Source organism: Eptatretus burgeri, chromosome 2, assembly GCF_056783735.1.
Source record: "Eptatretus burgeri isolate ZD-2024b chromosome 2, Ebu_testis_v1, whole genome shotgun sequence".
In the NCBI taxonomy this organism is placed as follows: domain Eukaryota; kingdom Metazoa; phylum Chordata; class Myxini; order Myxiniformes; family Myxinidae; genus Eptatretus; species Eptatretus burgeri.
In genome coordinates, this window is record NC_140962.1 from 97,333,161 (window position 1) to 97,353,160 (window position 20,000).

General features: G+C 44.3%; 1 protein-coding gene across 1 annotated transcript in view; it reads left to right on the forward strand.

Annotated features, from left to right (window-relative positions):
- Window positions 1-20,000, forward strand: part of LOC147032632 (inositol 1,4,5-trisphosphate-gated calcium channel ITPR1-like) — a 578,387-nt gene that overhangs the window by 501,979 nt on the left and 56,408 nt on the right. Inside the window, exons 47-50 of the mRNA XM_085850787.1 lie at window positions 10,650-10,825; window positions 15,046-15,210; window positions 15,453-15,651; window positions 16,202-16,347. Of these exons, the coding sequence (XP_085706913.1) occupies window positions 10,650-10,825; window positions 15,046-15,210; window positions 15,453-15,651; window positions 16,202-16,347 (686 nt within the window). The remainder of the gene's footprint in view (window positions 1-10,649; window positions 10,826-15,045; window positions 15,211-15,452; window positions 15,652-16,201; window positions 16,348-20,000) is intronic.

Below are 20,000 nucleotides of genomic sequence, written 5' to 3' on the forward strand. Positions count from 1 at the left end.
GTCCTTGAATGAAAATCACCCCAAACAAGGCTGAGAGCCACTAAATGTGAAGGGCTACAGAGAAAAAGAAGAAGAGAAAAAACTGGCAAAACCTTCACCTCATCCTGAAACAAGGAAACCTCTTCCCAAGACCACTGTGCAGGAGAGGGTAATTTGGCCCAGTGGAAAAATACATTTTCCTACCCCCATTGGGTGTTTTTTTCTACAAGATCGAGACTCATGGAAGAGTGAGGTGATGGTCGAACGGCAATGTATTGATAGTGGGGAAGTGGGGCCACATTTGGACACAACAAGCATGGAAAGGAACAAACAAGAGACAACAGATGAGGAAACACAGTAACCTGCAAGTTGGTTGGCTTAGATGGAGATATTGGAGTTGATAAGATCGCAGGTAGAGATGGGTGATGAAATAAGATGGAAGTGCACCACTTGCTTTGAAGCTCTTGGAGGAACAGTGTGATTGAACAGCCTCTGGAAGGCTGTTCCACCAATGGGAGAAAATAGCAACAAAGGAGTAGAGATGTGTGGAAAGATTGAATTTTGGGAATTGTGCCAGGATAAGGTTATTGGAAGAATGCATTGGTTCTGAAGGAGCTGGGGAGGGTCAGACGGCTGAGAGAGAAGGGGGAGTGAAACCAAAGGAGAGGTAGAAAAGAAAGAACAGTGGCCACTATCTCCCTGCGATGTGAGAGCAGCAGGCCTTGTGCTTTGGCCTATTTGCAGGAGATGCCCATAATGTTTAGAGCTTTATATATTACACAGTTAAATGTTGAGAGCTTCATAATTCCACAGTTAAAGCTTTTAGACTCCATAAATAAGTCAAAGATTGACCTATACTTGCACTCCAGGTCTTCACCGAACGCAGACGAGAGTTTCAGCAGGGCTGCTTGCAGCCTATGTTGATCTCTGCAAAGTGTTCGGTTCAGTGAATCAGGATGCCCTCTGGAGGATTCATGGTCTTCGTAGGGTGCCACCAAAGTTGATCAATCTGATTTCTGAACTATACTCTGGTGCAGAGAAGGTTGTGTGGTATGGTGGTTCCATGTCTGACTTATTTTCAGTTGTCACTGGAGTTTGTCAGAGGTGTGTCTTGTCCCCCACACTCTTCAACACTTGCATGGACTGGATTTTGGGGAAGATGTCAGAGAGATCAAGGTGTGGTCATCGCTTGGGAATGTCAAGATCTCTGACCTTGATTTCGCAGATGATGCAGTCATCCTTGTGGAAACACTGGATGTCCTTGTGGGGGCCCTCGGAGCACTGAATGAGGAATCGGAGCCACTGTGACTACGGGTTTCCTGGGTCAAAACAAAGATCCAGGCTTTCAATGACATCTTGGTTGCTGCCGTCTTGTCTGTACCTGTTTATGGTGAGGATATTGAGGTCACTGAGCGATTCACTTACCTTGGCAGTGATATTCATGTCTCCGCAGGTTGTGAGCCGGAGGTCAATAGACATCTGGGTCGGGCCTGGGGAGTCATGGATTCACTGGACCATGTGGTGTGGCGCTGTCGGTACCTATGCAGAAGGACGAAAGTCCGAGTCTTCAGGTCCTTGGTGCTTCCGGTCTTCCTCTACGGATGTGAGACTTGGACTCTGCCAAAGGATCTGAGACGACGACAACTCCTTCAGAACCAGGTCTCTTCGGAGAATCCTTTGCGATCACTGGTCAGACTTTGTGTCCAACGAGCGGTTACTGAGTTAGACTCAAATGAGATTTGTTACCTGTATAGTCCATGAGCATCAGCTGCGGCTCTATGGACATGTGACTCTATTTCCTGACGCTGATTCTGCTCACCAGATTCTCTCATTGAGATGCCTCATGAGTGGAAAAGGCCAACGGGACGACCCTATGCTTTGTGGTTACAGCATGTTGATCGGAATCTCAAGGAGATGAGGATGGCCAGACTGAGACCCTTGGAGTACCGACGGAAAGTGGATGCAGAGACGAGCTGCTCCGGCGTATGCTCCCATACCTAACCTATTCCACAAAAATAATGTTAAAAGTTTTTACTTTGCAAAGGCAAGAGTAGATAACTATGCTTAAAAGGATAAATTCGATTTTGGGGAACGAAGGGCTTCAAAGAGGAGACGAGCAGTAGTTTTGAGTGAAAAAACATTTTGAATTTGCCTCTGAGATTTTTTTTCAGCATGAAAAGGTTTTATTCAAGTGAACTGGAACATATTGTTGTGGTTACCAAATTCGCAAACCACCATTCAGGTCCCTTAGGTGAGGTATCTCGGTAAGTACATGTGTAGTTAGGCCCAAACCCGTTGTCTAGTGGGAATACATGTCATTTATGCGTGCTGCGACTCTTCAGGATAGCCGTTTTTCTTTTGCTATCTTTATTTTGGACCAACCGCCATTGTTACCACAACCACAACGCCGCTTCACCACAACCGCCACGACCTTCACGTCACACCTCGCAACCGTCGCATCGCCACCGTTCTTGCGCCGCTTGTGGGTACCGGTGTTGGACTCGTGCAGGGCGCGCGCCGAACAGCGTGTACAAAACCACGGATTTTCCACTTCAAAAACGGATAAAAAACGACACACGCCCACTTTTGTTCCGTCCAATCGGTGAGCAAGGGGCGATTTGGCCCCGCCCCCAGGGCGTTGGAGGGCGATCGATATATGCAAATTTATGGATCAAAAAGCATTCACGCCCACTTTTTCTCGGGCCAATGGGGAGCGAGGTGAAAGGTCGAAGGGAGAGGGTCAAAGATGAGAAGGCGAAGCCACGGGGCTTATATAAGCGACCGCGTTCGTCAGTCAAGTGGGAACAGAGAGTTAAGACTTCGCGGGCGGTGGAGTTGGCAAGAAGGAGCTGGTCGTCGTCGTGTGCGTTGGAGTCGGAGCGGAGGGGACGGAGCTGTGGAGAGGCGGCGAGGGCAGACGAGGAGGTGCTCGCGTCGTGCAGGGAGCTGCACCCCAGGGAGGCCGACAGCGCGACCTGGCCGAGGTGGAGACGCTCGTCGCGGGACTCGAGCCAGAGTAGGAATCCTCTATACCCCGAGCATCAGCAACCCCCTCCTGTTTCCCCCCGCGCTGAGATAGTGCGACCAAGGGGGCTCCTTTCCCACCCCCTACCAGACACTGTCCGCGAGGCCCGCGGAGTTGAGGCACCATCGCCGCTCCGCGTCTCATCACCAGACGGGTAGGCCCGACCCGGTCTCGGCCTCAGGCCCGCCTCATCCTTGAGGGTTCTCTATTCTTTTCCTTGGTTTTGGGTATGTGTTGTCGGCGCCGTCTGTGAAGTAAAATTGTATAAGTGTTGCCGTGTGCTCGCGTAATCGGTAGTAGATCTGCATTGTCGCATTTGCTTTTTGTGTAAATTGCATTGTGTTTTTCTTTTCTGTTTGCTTTTGGTGGAATTGTATATGTGCGCTTTCCGTTCATCGCGAATAAATGTGCTTTGTGTTGAACTGTTTCCCGCTTCGCTTCGTCATTTCTTTCATTGAATCCTCATCTTGGTTCACGTAAAGGGTTAGTAGTGGGCTGAATACGCCCGATAATTAATCGAACCGTCGAGGTCGACGAATAACACCGCTCGGTTATCCCGATAGTACGGAACGGGTCGCTTAAGTGGCCCGTGTCCGAAGTCGACCTGCGGCGAGGTGCGACCGCCCGGTCTACCCTCCGTGTGGGTACTTAGGTAGGTCGAATTTGGCGAGCAACTCTATCCCACGCGGGGGCTGATTGGCTCGATCGCGGTGAGACCGAAAGGTCCACCCGTGACTGGTTCCCGGCGTTAGTCCGAGAGGGTCACGACTGGATTGTCCGTCCGGTGGGCGACGTGCCGCGATTCGAGTTACGTGGCCGTCAGCACGTCGGCGGGCGCGAATCCGTAACAATATTAATGGAAGAACTTGAGTGGCGAGGAGTTGATTGGAGAGATGTGAAATTTTGTCGGTGATTGGTAAGTGCATCAGACAGCTATAACAGGAGTGTCCAGTGTTTATCAGAAGCAGGTATCTTTACATGAAGAATATGTCAAGGATGTTTCCTGTCATCTATTATTTTCAATTTGTATATGAAAACGTTAGTGAGGGAGGTTTAGGAGGGTGTACAGGCAGACTATGGTGGGAGGAAAAATGGTGAAGGCTATAAGATTTATGGATGAACAAGCGATTGTGGCAGATATGGTGCATGTCTTGTAAAAGTTGATGTATGTTTGAAATCAGGTGTCATAAAAATATGGAGAGCTCATAATGTGAAGAGCACCAAGGACAGAAAACATTGAAAAACTTAGAATTTTGAGGATTGTATTGACAAAATCTGCCAACATCACTGCATTACTTTAAAAAGTTGCAAACACTGATCCCCTCAATTAAAAAAAAACCTATTGGCTTACTTCCAATCATCAGCAAGGTCGTGGAATCCATCATGGCAGTTGATATGAAATCCTTCCTTTTTTCCAACAACCTCATCTCAGATCACCAATTTGGATTCACCATGGTGACTACATCTTGGGCATGCTGTTTCTACTCACCCAACAATGGATGGAGACCCTCAATGTCAGACATGAGATCAGGGCAATCTCTCTGGACATATCTCATGCTTTTGATACAGTCTGGCATCCTGCCTTATTCTCTAAACACACTGCCTGTGGCATCAAAGCCAAACTTCATACATGGCTTTCTGACTTCCTCTACTCTTGTAGCCAATATGGAGTACTCAACAGAATCCTTTCATCTCTTTTCTCAGGCTGGAGTGCCCCAAGGCAGTTTTCTGGTCCCAGTCCCATTCCTGATCTTCATCACTGATCTCTCTGACTCTGGAAAATCCTCATCTATTTATTGATGACTCCACCCTGTGCCGTGACATCTCTCATCCTTCAGACAGGCAGGCTGTAACCTCTTCCCTCTCCTCAGACCTTGAAAAAAATCACAAACTGGTCAAACACTTGGAATATGTCTTTCAATCCTGACAACTGTCATACTCTCACTATCTCTCTCCGAAAAGACTGTCCAGCAAACCCTCCTATCCACTTTCTTAACAATCCTCTTGGGGAAGTTCAGTCATTCAAACTCCTGGGTCTCACTATCAGCCATGATCTTTCTTTGGCAAACTACATTTCAAAGTTGGCCACCGACTGTGCATCCTCTGTCATCCAATGTCCTTCCTTGGCACACCTTAACTTGCATCCACCTACAAGGCCTTCATCTGCAGCTTGATAGAGTACTGCTCTCCCATTTGGGATGGCTCCTCTGCCTCACATATTGTTCAGCTTCAGGCTGTGGAAACCAAAGCCTTCAAGATTATTGGAATCTCCCACGGTAAAGCTGAGTCCTGTGGCCTCTCACTTCACCATCGCAGATAGGTCAGTGGTCTCTTTGCCTTCTACTGCCTCCTTTCTGGTCTTGCACCCTCTGCCCTTTCCGTGCTTTGTCCTCCCACCACCAAGGTTTCTGCAGTGCATACACGGTCCACCATCAACCCCCTTCTGGTAAAACTACCTAAATCCAGGATCACTGCTTACCTCCATTCATTCGTTGCTCTTTTTTCACACCTATGGAATCGACTTCCACATCGTCTTCAATCTCATTCTTCCTTCCAGGTCTTCAAGACAGCTGTTCACCATCATCTCAGATCACCTCCAAGCCAAAACCATTATCTTTTGTACCCTCGTTAACCCCCCCCCCCAACATCCCCACTTGCAATGCCTCCTCCTTCCAAATTTCCAGTTTTCCCTCCTGAGAGTTACCTTCTGTATCCATCTTGTCTACCCCATGCATCCTCTCCTGCCCCTCATTCCTCCCCACACTCATTGTTTTTCCAAGTATGCCTCTATCTTGGCCCTCAACTCTGCTGTTGGTGTTTCCCCCCCTCTCTCAACTGTTCCTTTTGTCCTGATCTGTTCAGTGTACTTGTACTCGCTCTTCCACAAACCTGAACGATGTATCCAAAAAAAGTGGGATAACTCATGTGGATGCAAATGATTTTGAGCATGTCAGTGAATTTAAATGTTGAGGTAGTAAGTTGATAGAGGATAAGAGATGGATTGCATTGGACAAAAAGGTTTTCAACAAGAAGAAAAAAAATATTGAGAAGAGGTTTTAATTAACAGCTAAAGAAAATGGTGAAGACTTTGTTTTGGAGTATCGTTAATCTTTCCCAAAAAGGGAAGGTGGGTGTGTATGCATGCGTGCCTGCATCTGCATGCAATGGAGAGGATCCAATGGTTTGATTAAACCAACAAAACGTTAAATTAGGGATGCTAACTGCTGTGGGAAGGAAGGAGAAGCTGATGTTTCAGGCGTTAACCCTTTTCAGGGCAAAAGAGGTTGACGAAATGAACGACATAGCGTAAGAAGAGATGTGGTACTGCATAGAAATATGACAAGAGGTTAAAACAACTGGATTTGAGATGTATTGAGAGGTGAAAGTTTGTTGCAAGAAGGATAAAAGGGAAGAGATGTCAGAAATCCAAGGGTAGTGAAGCTTGACCTGTTGAAATGTGGAAGACTATTCAAGCTTGAAAATCAAAGTGCACAAAAGGGAATATGGCATCAAAAGGTGCCATCAACCTGACATTAGGCAGAGAACCAGAGAGAGTCAGCACTTAATAAGGTTAATGTGCAATAAAAAAAAATTGTTGAGGTGTAATATGTAGCAGTGAGGTGACAGGAAGGTTAAGTGTGTGTCACTGCCATTTAATTTGTCTCTTCCAATCTTTTTACTCATGTGGCAATTACAGGAAAGGATTGTGAATTTACGTACTTACTATTTATTATACTCTCGACACTAGTTTTCAGTCTTCACCGAATCAAACATTTCATCACTTCGCAATCGCATTCTTCTTTAAAAAGGCATTCCCATATATCAATCGTATCGTATAGAATGCAAAGTGCACTTTAAAAATCAATAACAATTCCTCAAAAGCTTTTTTCCTTAAGAATAAAGGTGCGTCCATGCGTGCGGATGTGTACTCATCTGCATTCATCAAAGTACAGTGGTAATTGCCAATTAGCATCACAAACTTTTTCAATGGATTTGAAGAGTTAAAAAAAAAAAGAAAATCAAATTTTGTGTCCGATTATATAACACATGATTGGCAGTTGTGTGGTGGATATTGAAATAGGGTGAAACACCCATTATTCTATCTCACTCCGTGAGGTTGTGTCTGACTTTTGGTGACATTCATGATCAGATTTCTCCAAACATCCCTATCCTGTACTGCATCCTGAAGCTCTGGCAGAGAAAGCTGTTTTGTAACCTTTACCCCATCCATCCAGCCCATACAAGGTCTGCCTCTTCCTCTTCTTCCCTCAACCATACCCAGCACGGTTGACTTCTCGAGACTTTCCTTTTCTGCATGCATGATGTGTCCCATTATTTTAGCCTTACAGAAATAAAGGCCCCAGGGTACAAAGGTGAAGATAAACATTCTTTCTGGAATTATTCCAAAGGATGATTTTGTGGACACTTGGCCATGGAAAGCATCCTTTTGGGAAGGTATATCTGATCACACAAACAGCATCTACAAAATAAAAAAGTGAAACTATATTCATGCCCTTACTACATTTACAGATGTTTGCACCCGCTCGCTACATGTCAGTAGGTTATAGCTAAACACTCCTGGAGTATCTCTTTGCAATTAAACCGGATTTCAACAGCTCTCGATGTCAATTCCTCCTCGACTGCATTATGAAATGTAAAGTCATACTATTACCCTCACCTTAACTCCCAAACAATAATCACGACTTGTTTTTATTGCAGGTGGGGGTTTGTGTTCCATTGGACAGAGATGTAATTTGCCGTCACAGATTCATTAGTCACCTTTTACTCACAGTTGAAAGCAAAGCCGGATGACAACAGGATCTGCAAATATGTCGTGCAGAATGGAGTTGAATAAACTGCTGGGAAAACGCCCAAATAAATAGACACGTTGCGAAATTAACTTGGCTCTGTCAGTAGGGAGCTTCCATCGAAGTGGAATGAAAAACAGTCTCATTGGTTTCAGACTTGCTTGAACATTATGTTTTTGGTTTTTTTTGTTCTTATCAAGTTTTTTTGGAATAGGAGTTGGTGGGGAAGGGGGTTAAGCTCCTTCACATATCAACTTTTCATTGGTTCACCTGGTTTCATAAAATTTTGCTCCATTGAACAAGCACTTCATAATATGTAAAGGTTTTCACTCACGAATTATTGCTGATATCCTTTTGAATTTTGATTGGATTATTTTTAAAATCGCACTCATGCCTGAAGGAAGTGTTGCAGATTGGCCTTTTTCTTATGACATATGCAAAACCTAGAAACAAACGAAACCCATGAGAACCCTTTAGAATTACACTTGAACACCGATTATAATTACCCTTTAGATCCCATTAGAATTACCCTTTAGAAGCCATGAGAATTACCATTTAGAACCCATGAGAATTACCCTTTAGAATTACCCTTTATAACCCTTTAGAATTACCTCTTAGAATTACCCTTTAGAATTACGCATTATAACCCTTTCTAATTACCCTTTCGCACCCTCTAGACTTGCACTTTATAAACCTTTTGGAATTACACTTTAGAATTACCCATTATAACCCTTTAGAATTACCCATTTGCACCCTTTCGACTTACACTTTATAACCCTTTAGAATTACCCTTTAGAACTCTTCAGAATTACCCTTTAGCACTCTTTAGAATTACCCTATAGAACCCTTTAGAATCCTTCAGAATTACCCTTTAGCACTCTTTCGAATTACCCTTTGGAACACTTAAGAATTACCTATTAGAACCCTTTAGAATTACCCTTTAGCATCCTTTAAACTTACACTTTATAACCCTTGAGAATTTCCCTTTACAATTACCCATGAGAACCCTTTCAAAGTACCCTTTAGAATCACCCTTTAGCACCTAATAAAATTACGCTTTAGCACTCTTTAAAATTACCCTAAAGAACCCTTTAGAATTACCCTTTAGCACCCTTTAGAAATACCCTTTGGAATCACATAGAAATACCCTTTAGCACCTTTTAAAATAACCCTTTAGAACGCTTTAGAATTGCCCTTCAGAACGCTTTGAATTACCCTTTAGCACTCTTTAGAATTACCCTTTATAAATACCCTTTAGCATCCTTTACAATTACCCTTTAGCACCCTTTTGACTTGCACTTTAGAGCCCTTTACAATTTCCCTTTAGCACCCATTAGAATTACCCTTTAGCACCCTTTAGAATAACCTATAGAACCCTCTAAGCCTGGTGTTGGCTTAGTGGTTCGGGTGGCTGGCTTGGGAACCTCGGATTCTGAGTTTCAACCCCCATTGGCTGCTGAATTAACACCAGATGGGGTCGACTCAGCCTGTCATCCTTCTGAGGTCGGTGAAATGAGTACCAGTGTACTGGTAGAGGGGCACAGCATCTGTGGCACAGCCACGCTTCAAGAAATGATAGCTACCTGGCAGTCAAGCTGCCATATGCAAGAACAGAACAGAGAACCCTTTAGAATTACACTTTTGAATTACCCTCTAGAATTAAACACGGTGGGTAAGAAAGGTTCTTATTCTTCATTTTTTACGGATGGATGGAAGGAAGAACATTCCAAATATTGAAGCGGCTACACCACTTAAAAATGACATTTTCACTAAAGTTGACTGAACTTGCATTGGGGTGAACATTGATCTTAGGTCGGAATTATATTTGAGGTTAGTGTTGGAATTTTTGTTTGAGCTTAGCATTCGTGTAATTACTGCATTTGCGTTTCAGTTGGTGGTGGCATTACGGTTGGATAAATATTGAGGTGAAGGCTGGGCAATGATTAAAATAATGCAGTCAGTCATTTAAAAATTGCCTTTTCAAACCACTAAGTTTTGCTTGCATCATGATGGAAATGGGACCCTCTATTGTTTGGAATATAAAAGGTTTCCATTGTGCATTGAGTACTGAATTGAGAACCAATAGTCTCAATGCAGAACACAAAACAAAACTTTTTGACAAAAACGTTTGACTTTGACATCATACATGTTCATGAAATGTTGAAGCTTATGATTAAATCAGCCTTGCACCTTGGTATAATTTTATTTATTGATATTTTTTGCAGAAGTCGGCAGGGCCTTTTAAATAAATTTCAATTGTTAATGGGCTGATGATAAACCTTTATGTGTATTGTTACCAATGCAAAGACATAGCTTTGATTTTAGAAAACTGCTTGCACTGCCAAATAATAAGTCACTTGCTGCACGGTGGTCCTGTCCTAGAGGGCTTGCAAGCTGAAATTGTGCTTATTGGCACTGCTCCCATCCTGAGTTGATGCCAATGAGAACATTTGCCCCCATATCAGAGCACGTGAGAACATGTCGTGTTTGGCTCGTTACACCACTATAACCTTCTCAATTATTCCATTCCCATTTGGCACTGAGCTCTTTCTCCTGGCAGGTACCAGCGATTCCGCATGTCAGAATGCTGCCCGTGGCTTCTTATAAGCCTTACGTTATTGCCACGATGACTGAGATGAAAAGGGCAAGAATGTTGAAGAACGGTTCAACCTGACTGATCTCATTCCAACCCCTTTTGTCTGAATGAATGTCTGAATTGCTTTTCTTCCATCTTGCCTTCCATACACAAAATGGCACAATTGTGATGTCACCTGGAAGCCTCACTAACAATGGGAAATATCACATCACTTGCACATTTGTGTCCACATTCTCCCAAGGTTCACTTGATCCTGACGTATCATACTTTCTTTGGGCTTCTGTTCCTGTGTCCATGGTCCTGACACTAGCCTTGCCTCGTGGCCATGGCTTACGCATATTTTTCTGTGCGACCTTTCTCCGCCTTGTCTTTTCGGTTGGCCTCGACTTATCGCTCATCCTTCTTGGAACAGCCAATGTGAGACCATTTTCATGCACTTCTCATTTATTCACTGTTTATTGTCATTACCTAAACTGGGAATACACTTATTATTTTTGGTCTTCTTCACCCAAACCTGTATTTACTTCTGCTTTTACACCAATGCCCCTAAGATTCGATGATGTAATAGTTAAAGCAGGCACTCTGAGTCTGTAAGGTCAGTGGTTAAAACCCTGGCTGGGTCATACCAAAGACTTAAAAAAATGATAGGTGCTGCTTCCTTGCTTGATACTTGGCATTTAAAAATGATCGAGCACAGACAACCAACCATAGGTTGGCAACCATTGCACAGGCTTGGTGCACTGCATCATGGAGCTCCTTTGAATGGCTTAATTGGCAGATATATTGGCACTATATAAATGCCATGGATCATTATTATGACCTGTATTATTATTATTTAACATCATTTGAATAAAAAAGAGTGGGTTAATGAACATACCTGCTTTTTCTTTTGTTATTCAAATTCCTTGCTTCTGCTTCTGAAAAATATCTGTCAAGAACAGATTTTTCTCAGGATGTGGATGGTCTGCAAGGGTGAAAGCATGACAACATCAGTTTATTTTTACTCTGGGGCACAAGTCATCTACTTGACATGATAACGTTCTCCTCACATTTTTATTTTGTTTTTGTTTTATCTTTTCTTAGAGTTGGGCATACAACCATACTTTTTTTGAAAGGAGTGTTTTTTATGACCATTTTTCACGCTGATCACGAATCCGTTGAAATTTTTGACCGAGGATGATGTCTTGGGTTGGTAAAATGCAAAAAATCAAAATGTCCACCAAATTTACCCACTTTTCAGGTAAAATTTGATAATTATGGCTTACTGGGGCATGTAATATTAGGGTTGGGCACACATCGACTTTTTCTCTGTTGTCCCGTTAAAAGGAGTGTTTTTTATGGCCATTTTTCACGCTGATCACGAATCCGTTGAAATTTTTGACCTAGGATGATGTCTTATTAAGTAAGTAAGACATCATCCTCAGTCAAAAATTTCAACGGATTCGTGATCAGCGTGAAAAATGGCCATAAAAAAACACTCCTTTTAACAGGACAACAGAGAAAAAGTCGATGTGTGCCCAACCCTACTTTTATACACTCTCCACCATAAATAACCGAACTTGTAGAATTCTCTGCAACTCTGCAACTGGACCGACGGCATTAGCTCACATGTCCTAAAAACCTGCTCTGCTGCTCTTTGCCATCCTCTCTCTGACTTTTTCATGTTATCATTTGCCAAAAGCCATCTTCCATCTGCTTGGAAATCCATTAACATCACTGCATTACATAAACAAAGTGCAAAAACTGATCCCCTCAACTGTAAACCTATCAGCTTACTTCCAATCATCAGCAAGGTCATGTAATCCATCATCGCAGCTGATATGAAATTCTTCCTTTTCTCCAACAACCTCATCTCAGATCACCAATTTGGTTTCAGACCAGGTCTCTCCACCATTGACATGCTGCTTTCACTCACCCAACAATGGTTGGAATCCCTCAATGTCAGACATGAGATCAGGGCCATATCTCATGCATTTGATACAGTCTGGCATCCTGTCTTGCTCTCCAAACTCTCTGCCTATGGCATCCAAGGCCAACTCCATGCATGGCTTACTGACTTCCTCTACTCTCCAAACCAACTTGTGATTTTTAACAGAATCCTTTAATCTCCTGTCCTTGTCAAGGCTGGAGTGCCCTTTAGTGACTCATTCATTTTATTTACATTTTGCAAGTAATGGTAATAGAGCAAATGTGTCAACATTATTAGCCAATCAGTGGAGTCCTTCCAGAGGGCTAATAGTGGTAGCAGATATGGCAAGGCTCACATACAGAGAGCTCGTCTGACAACATTGGTAGGAGGTCGAAGTGTGCTTTTCCTTATAAGATTTTCTCATTTTATTCACCAGTCACTTAACACGTCAATATTTAAGAGTGACTTTTGTTCTTTACCTCCGAGACCATTGAGTGAAGTTGGTTTTGTTTGTTTGGTTGAACAACCACGACAACAAACTAGTCTTCTCTGCTTTTTGCATTCCGCGCCATTTTTGAGGCTGCGGCGGCGCAACGCCAATAAATCCTTCCTTCGTCACCGACAGCTGGAGAAACAATGGAGGGATTAATCATCAACCTGACTTCATTTACAACACATCATTGTGTTTTAAATGTGAATGAGATTTATTTTGTTCGGGTTTAAACATCCTAATTACCTGGTTTAAACACCATCATTATCACTCAGCCCACTGAAAGGAATCATCACCACGAATGGTGACCCCGACATGATTATAATCTGACATGATTCAATGCGAGTGATTCATTACATTTTCCATCATGTTCAATGAAAGTCCTCTCATCCCAGTTGATAGCTTGAAGGTTCCTCCTTTTTGAACAAATGACCTCACCATCTGGTTCGCTCGAGTTGATGCACAATTTGTAACCCGAGCCATTACAGTCCAGGAGACAAAATTTGCACACATCATGGCTTCTCTTCAGCCAGAGATAGTGCAAGAAGTGCAGAACATTATCATTGAGCCACCCACTGAAATGCCTTATGACCCCCTCAAGGCAGAGCTGATTCGACGCTCATTGAAAAGAGGCTTGTATCAACTTCTTTATTTGGAGAATCTGGGGGATTGTAAGCCTTTTCAATTGCTATGTAGAATGCAACAATTGTTGGGTGAGAATAACCTAGAGAATAACATACTCAAGCAGCTTTTTCTCCAATGATTGCCAATCAATGTTCAGCACATCCTTGTTTCAACCAATGATTCAGTGAATACCGAGCATCTCACCGATTATAACTGACAAGATCATCGAAGTCGCTACCAAACCCACTTTCTCCATCGGTGCGGTCGCATCCCAGTTAGCTGGTGACGTGTCCGCACCAGCTACATCCAACATGCAATTACTTAAAACCCAAATGGACCAGTTGCAAGCTCTTCCTATCATCTTAAGGACTGTGTGATGGTAGAGGGACCCAGGAGCAACATGCAAGAGAGTGACGCAGAACAATGCAATCGTCATGTTGCACAGCTACATGCAGGAGACACGTGTTGGCATCATTGGAAATTTGGGGAGAATGCACACAAGTGCATTAAGCCTTGCAGTTTTCACAGCCTACCCTGTTTTGCAGTCGGGAACCACCACAGCCAGCGATTAGCAGCACCGAGTCAGTCTGACGACCAACAACCAAGTCGCTTGGTGATGACTCCAGGTTTCTCCATGAAAGGCATGATAGCTGTGCATGTATCTACAGAAGATGCAATGAGTGATATGCCCCAGTATGTGTCCAGTAAGCCATAAAATTTAGATATGGAAGTGTCTTGGTGCAGGTTGGTATTTCTGAAACCTTTTGCACCAATTTTACCCATATATATGGCAATCTGAAGGCAGATTGATACTTTAATGAGATCTTACAACAAAATGTGTTACCCACCCATCAACAACATGGTCCAGACATCATATTTACGTACAATAAGGCCCCTGCTCACAGGGTCATTCAAACAAAGAACATTCTTGTCAATGCCAACATTAATGTCTTGACATCCTAGCCTGCCATCTCGTCAGATTTAAATCTAATTGAAGATCTCTGGGATATCATTGATTGTCGTGCTCGAACCTTTCCAAGACAGCCGCACCCTCGATGAGGTGGTACAAGAGTTGATTCAGATGTGGAATGGCATTCCCCAGGCTCAAATTTGAGTGCTCATATGATCAATGTGATGACGGTTCAATTCAATGATTGCTGTCGGAGGTGGACATACCCGGTATTGAGACTTTTATTTCCACGATGGATCCCTCACAATGTAGTACAATGTGATTAGGTCACATTGAAATGGACATTTAATTTTTTAGCATTTATCTCTGTCAGAAGTTTGCACCTCATCTGAGTCCCATGATGTCACATAAATAAATTGTATCAACAACAATTACCTGTTGATTTCTTTTTTTAATGGCAAAGAGTGTATAACTGTATATGGTAATGCTTTGTGCCATCAAATGAGTATACAATAGAGCTTGACCATGAGAAATGGATACAGGTGAGAGAACTAATGTTCAGGACAGGTAGTTAACATTAATTGTGAGTATGGAGTAGAATGAAGGTCCAGATTTGGAAGGCCAAAATAATAGGTGTGTTTGTGGCTTTATCCTGACTTGGCCGTTGCTGTGACTGCTGATTTTATGATGTGCTCCTTGTGCAGGTCCTCAATAAGCTGGTGTTCCTGGTTAGTTTTGTGGGCAACCGTGGTACCTTTACACGTGGCTATGGTGCAATTGTGCTGGACGTTGAGTTCCTCTACCACCTCCTCTACCTGCTTGTTTGTGGCCTCGGTCTCCTTCTGCATCCATTTTTCTACAGCTTCTTGGCATGTTTGTTCAATACCATCAATATTCAAGCCATGTTATTGAAACCCCAAAATAAAGGCGTGTGATTAATTTTTTGTTTTTGCGGTTTATGATTTATGTTAACAATTGGAGTTTTCTTCTTGTTTTTTTCTTCAATATACTGTAATCGTTATTTAAGTGGTGAGACTGTGGGACTGGTGAGACATACTAAGTGCCAAACTCGTAACAATATGTCTAATGATATAGTGTCATTGACCCACAGCTGTTTGATCTGGTGTATCGTGAAGAGACTTTGGTGAACGTGATAAAGAGTGTCACTCGTAATGGTCGCTCCATTGTGCTCACTGCCGTGCTTGCTCTCATCCTCGTGTACCTTTTCTCCATCATCGGTTTCCTCTTCCTCAAGGACGACTTCATCATGGAAGTTGATAGACTGCCTACATCCCGTGATTCTCAGCACAGTGAGTGTTCCACTAACGGTTCATATGGGTGAGCCATAGTTTTTGGGTTCTTTCACCATCTTGCAGCCACCCTCCCCACTCCCATGCAGTTCATCTTCCAACTCCAAGCAGCAGAATAATTCAAGATGCACCATCCCCGAGTATGAAGTAGCATGCTAATTGTCATATTGAAATACAGGTGCATTACAAGTTTGTGATGAGCATTGGTTGGGTTTTCTTGATGCTCTATTAAGAAATAGTAAATACCATTCTTAACTTTCTTGCTTTATTTATAGATTCGTAGACAAGTATAAAGGTCGATTTCCAAGCGAGTTGAATATTCGGTCCTCAAGACTTGAGATTTGGTTGAAAAAGTGCAACTCAATTTTAAATCTGGTCCCCAGCTCATGACTCAAATTATTAGAGCCCAGTCCATTTGTTTGCATTAATATCTTTCAGTTGTCTAACAATTGCTGTTTAAAATATTTATTACTTTCAAGTAAAAGATGTATATAAAAAGTTAATAAGGCTATGTCAAGGTAGTTTTGCCGGTCTCATTTTGTGTTTGCAGACAAAGTGAGAGGAGCGGATGCAGACCCAAGCCAGGAAGCTGAGCGTACCTGTGATACACTCATCATGTGCATTGTGACAGTACTAAACCAGGGCCTGAGGAATGGTGGAGGTGTGGGAGATGTGCTGAGACGACCATCCAAGGAGGTTTGCACAGTTTGTGCTTGCACTCGATAAGTTTTCTCGAATCTTTTACACCTCCGCTTCTGAAGTCCCCGGAGTCATTATGTTTTCGTGTCATCCATCCGTCCATACGTGATTATTTTGTTACCGCGATAACTTGTGAACTACTAAAGGGGTTTTGACCAAACCGAGCATTACTATGGACTGTAATACGAAGATTAACTGATTAAATTTTGGGTTCAAGGAGTCCAATGCCTCTGGTCAAATGCCCTTTAAATGAAAATCTGTGTCACTGCAATATTTTATGAACTACTCAAGAGATTTCAACAACATTTGACAACACGTATGTACTGTAATGTAAAGATGAATCGATTCAATTTTAGATTGATAGGATCAAAAGTCATGTGCCCTTTTTAACACCATTTTACAGACCATTCACTCAAGTTAGAAGCATCTGATGTCTCTCTTCAACTTATTTATTTTGGTAACCACTCGGATGTCTTGTTTTAATGACAGGAAAGATGTAATCTTCCAGTGTGTGTGTGTGTGTGTGTGTGTGTGTGTGTGTGTGTGTGTGTGTGTGTGTGTGTGTGTGTGTGTGTGTGTGTGTGTGTGTGTGTGTGTGTGTGTGTGTGTGTGTGTGTGTGTGTGTGTGTGTACAGTGGGGAGAACAAGTATGTGATACACTGCCGATTTTGCAGGTTGGGTGTCAGGTCAGGTTATATCTGTGACCTGCTACAGGTACCATGTAAACCTGTACTAACCTGTTCCATGGTCGGGTTGTCGGCGACGAAACCGTCTCTCCCACTAGGTTTTCTGGTGAGGAGGGTGTTTGGATATGGACACCCAGCAGGATTAAAAACAAAACCTGTCAAAGGGCGGAGGAGCTCCTTGTGAGCCAACGGCCATCCATATCTAGTGCCCAACTGTTTCTGTGGATGTCCTTCTGCAGTTGGGTTACTTTTTTTATTAGGAGGTTGGTGGCAGGATTTGCACTCCGGCCACCGTAAAACCCTTAATTCAGCAAAACACAAAAACGCAAAAAAATCTGAAAACCCACTCCGTGGGAGTACCTCCTGTGCAGCTTCCCTTCGCAGGGCAGCTCACTGGATGACGGGATTGGGGCAAAGCCTTCAGGACCCCCAATCTTTGATGACAGGAGGGAAACCACGGGGTAACATCCCTGGGTCAGATTGCGGGAGAGTGTGTCGGAGTGGTGCTGAGGTGTCGTCCACCAGACGGCGGTCTCCTTGGGTTAACCTGAGGCGGTCCCTTCGGGTGGGTGCCTGGAATGTCCTATCCCGAAGAGAGGATGATCACCTGTCTCTGTTATCATCTGAGCTCAAGCGTTTGGACATCGGGATTGCAGCTCTCTCTGAGGTTCGGAGACCGGATTGCGGCGAGATAATGGTGGGTGGTTACACCTACTATTGGTCTGGTCGCTCTGATGGTTACCATACCCAAGGAGTTGCTGTAGCTATGTCCATTAAGCTGACCCCAATGATAATTGAGGTAACACCGGTCAATGAGCGTATTATGAGATTAGGGATTCGTCACTCCTTCGGTGTCATTTCCCTGGTCTCTGTTTATGCTCTGACTGAGGCGAGTGATCTCACCGTGAAGGATGCATTCTACGCTACACTCGAGTCTGTGGTTGATCAGTGCCCCAGGCGAGATACACTTCTCGTCTTGGCGGATTTCAATGCATCGACTGGAACTGATAAGGATGGTTATGAGATATGTGTTGGTCCCCATGGGTCAGGAACTATGAACCAGAATAGCACTAAGTTCCTTGACTTTGCAAGAAGTCATGGACTTCGGGTGGCTGGTTCATGGTTTCAGCGCCCACAAGCTCATCGCTGGACTTGGTATTCCAACGCTGGCGGTGTGGCAAAGGAGATTGACCATGTCCTCATTGATGGTCGTTGGAGGATGATCCAGAACTGCAGGGTCTACCGGAGTGCTCAGTTCCTCAATACTGACCACAGGCTTGTTGTAGCAACTCTAAAGCTGCACCTTAAATCCTGGAGAACGGTACCATCCCAGCCTCGGCTGGATGTTGGCAATCTCAGGGATGAGAGAGTAGCTTAGGAGTTTGCGAACAGGCTGAGTGGACACTTGGGGGGTCTGGGTGCTTTGAGGGGTCCTGAAGAGTTGTGGAGTGCCTTCAAGCCCACCGTCCTTAATGTTGCTGGTGGATGTCTTGGAACTCACCGCAGGGCAAAGAAGAATTTTGTCTCTCAAGGGACACTGGATACCATTGACCAGAGTCACAGGGCCAGGCTGAATGGCAGAGCTGAGCTGTTCAGGAAGCTGAGGCGTAAAACTGTACATGCACTGAGGGTGGACAAGGAGGCCTATGGGCGAGGAATCTGTGAGGGGGTAGAGCATCACCTGTGGACAGGTGATTCTCGTCCCGCTTACAGGGGTATTCGCGCATTGCGTTCATCCAAGCCCATCCCTCGGAGCACTGCAGTTAGAGCAGAGAGTGGTAGGCTCTTGACAGAGGAGTCTGAAGTGAAGGCCCGCTGGTCCGGTTACTTTGAGCGGTTGTACCATGCTGATCCCCCAGCTGTCGAGTTGGACGTCAAGGGTGTTGCAATCCCTGTTGCTGACCCTCGAATCAACTGTGGTCCACCTTCGCTTGTGGAAACACGGGCTGCGGTGAACCCGTTGAAACAGGGCAAAGCTCCACGGAACTGTGGCAACCATGCTGAACTTCTCAAGGCTGGTGGAAATGCTGCACTCGTGTCGTTGCATGCAGTTTTGTGCTCTGCCTGGAACACAGGCATCATCCCAACTGATTGGAAGAGGGGCCTTGTTGCTCCTCTCTGAAAAGGGAAGGGTGATCGCCAAGACTGCAACAACTACCGAGGGGTGACGCTGCTCTCAGTGCCGGGCAAGGTCTTTGCTCGGATAATTCTTGATAGGGTTCGCCACCATCTGCTTGAGCACCAGCGTCCAGAGCAGTCAGGCTTTACACCAAAGAGGTCAACAATTGACCGTATCCTTGCTCTTCGTGTCCTCACCGAACGCAGACAAGAGTTTCGGCAGGGGCTGCTTGCAGCCTATGTTGATATCTGTAAAGCGTTCGTTTCAGTGAATCGGAATGTCCTCTGGAGGATTCTTGGTCTTCGTGGGGTGCCACCAAAACTGATCGATCTGATGTCTGAACTCTACTCTGGTACTGAGAGTGCTGTGAAGTGTGGTGGTACCATCTCTGACTTATTTCCAGTTGCTACTGGAGTTCGTCAGGGGTGTGTACTGGCCCCCACACTTTTCAGCACTTGTATGGACTGGCATTTAGGGAGGATGTCGGAGAGATCCAGCTGCGGTGCATCGTTTGGGAATGTCAAGATCTCGGACCTTGATTTTCCAGATGATGCAGTCATCTTTGCGGAAACTTTAGATATCCTTTTGGGGGCCCTCGAGGTGCTGAATGAGGAGTCTGAGCTGCTGGGATTATGGGTTTCTTGGATCAAAACTAAGATCCAGGCTTTCGGTGACATCTTGGATGCTGCTGTCCTGTCTCTTTGTGGTGAGGATGTTGAGGTCGTGGAGAGATTCACTTACCTTGGCAGTGATATTCATGTCTCTGCTGGCTGTGAGTCAGAGGTCAATAGACGTCTGGGTCTGGCCTGGGGAGTCATAGATTCACTGGATCATGGGGTGTGGCG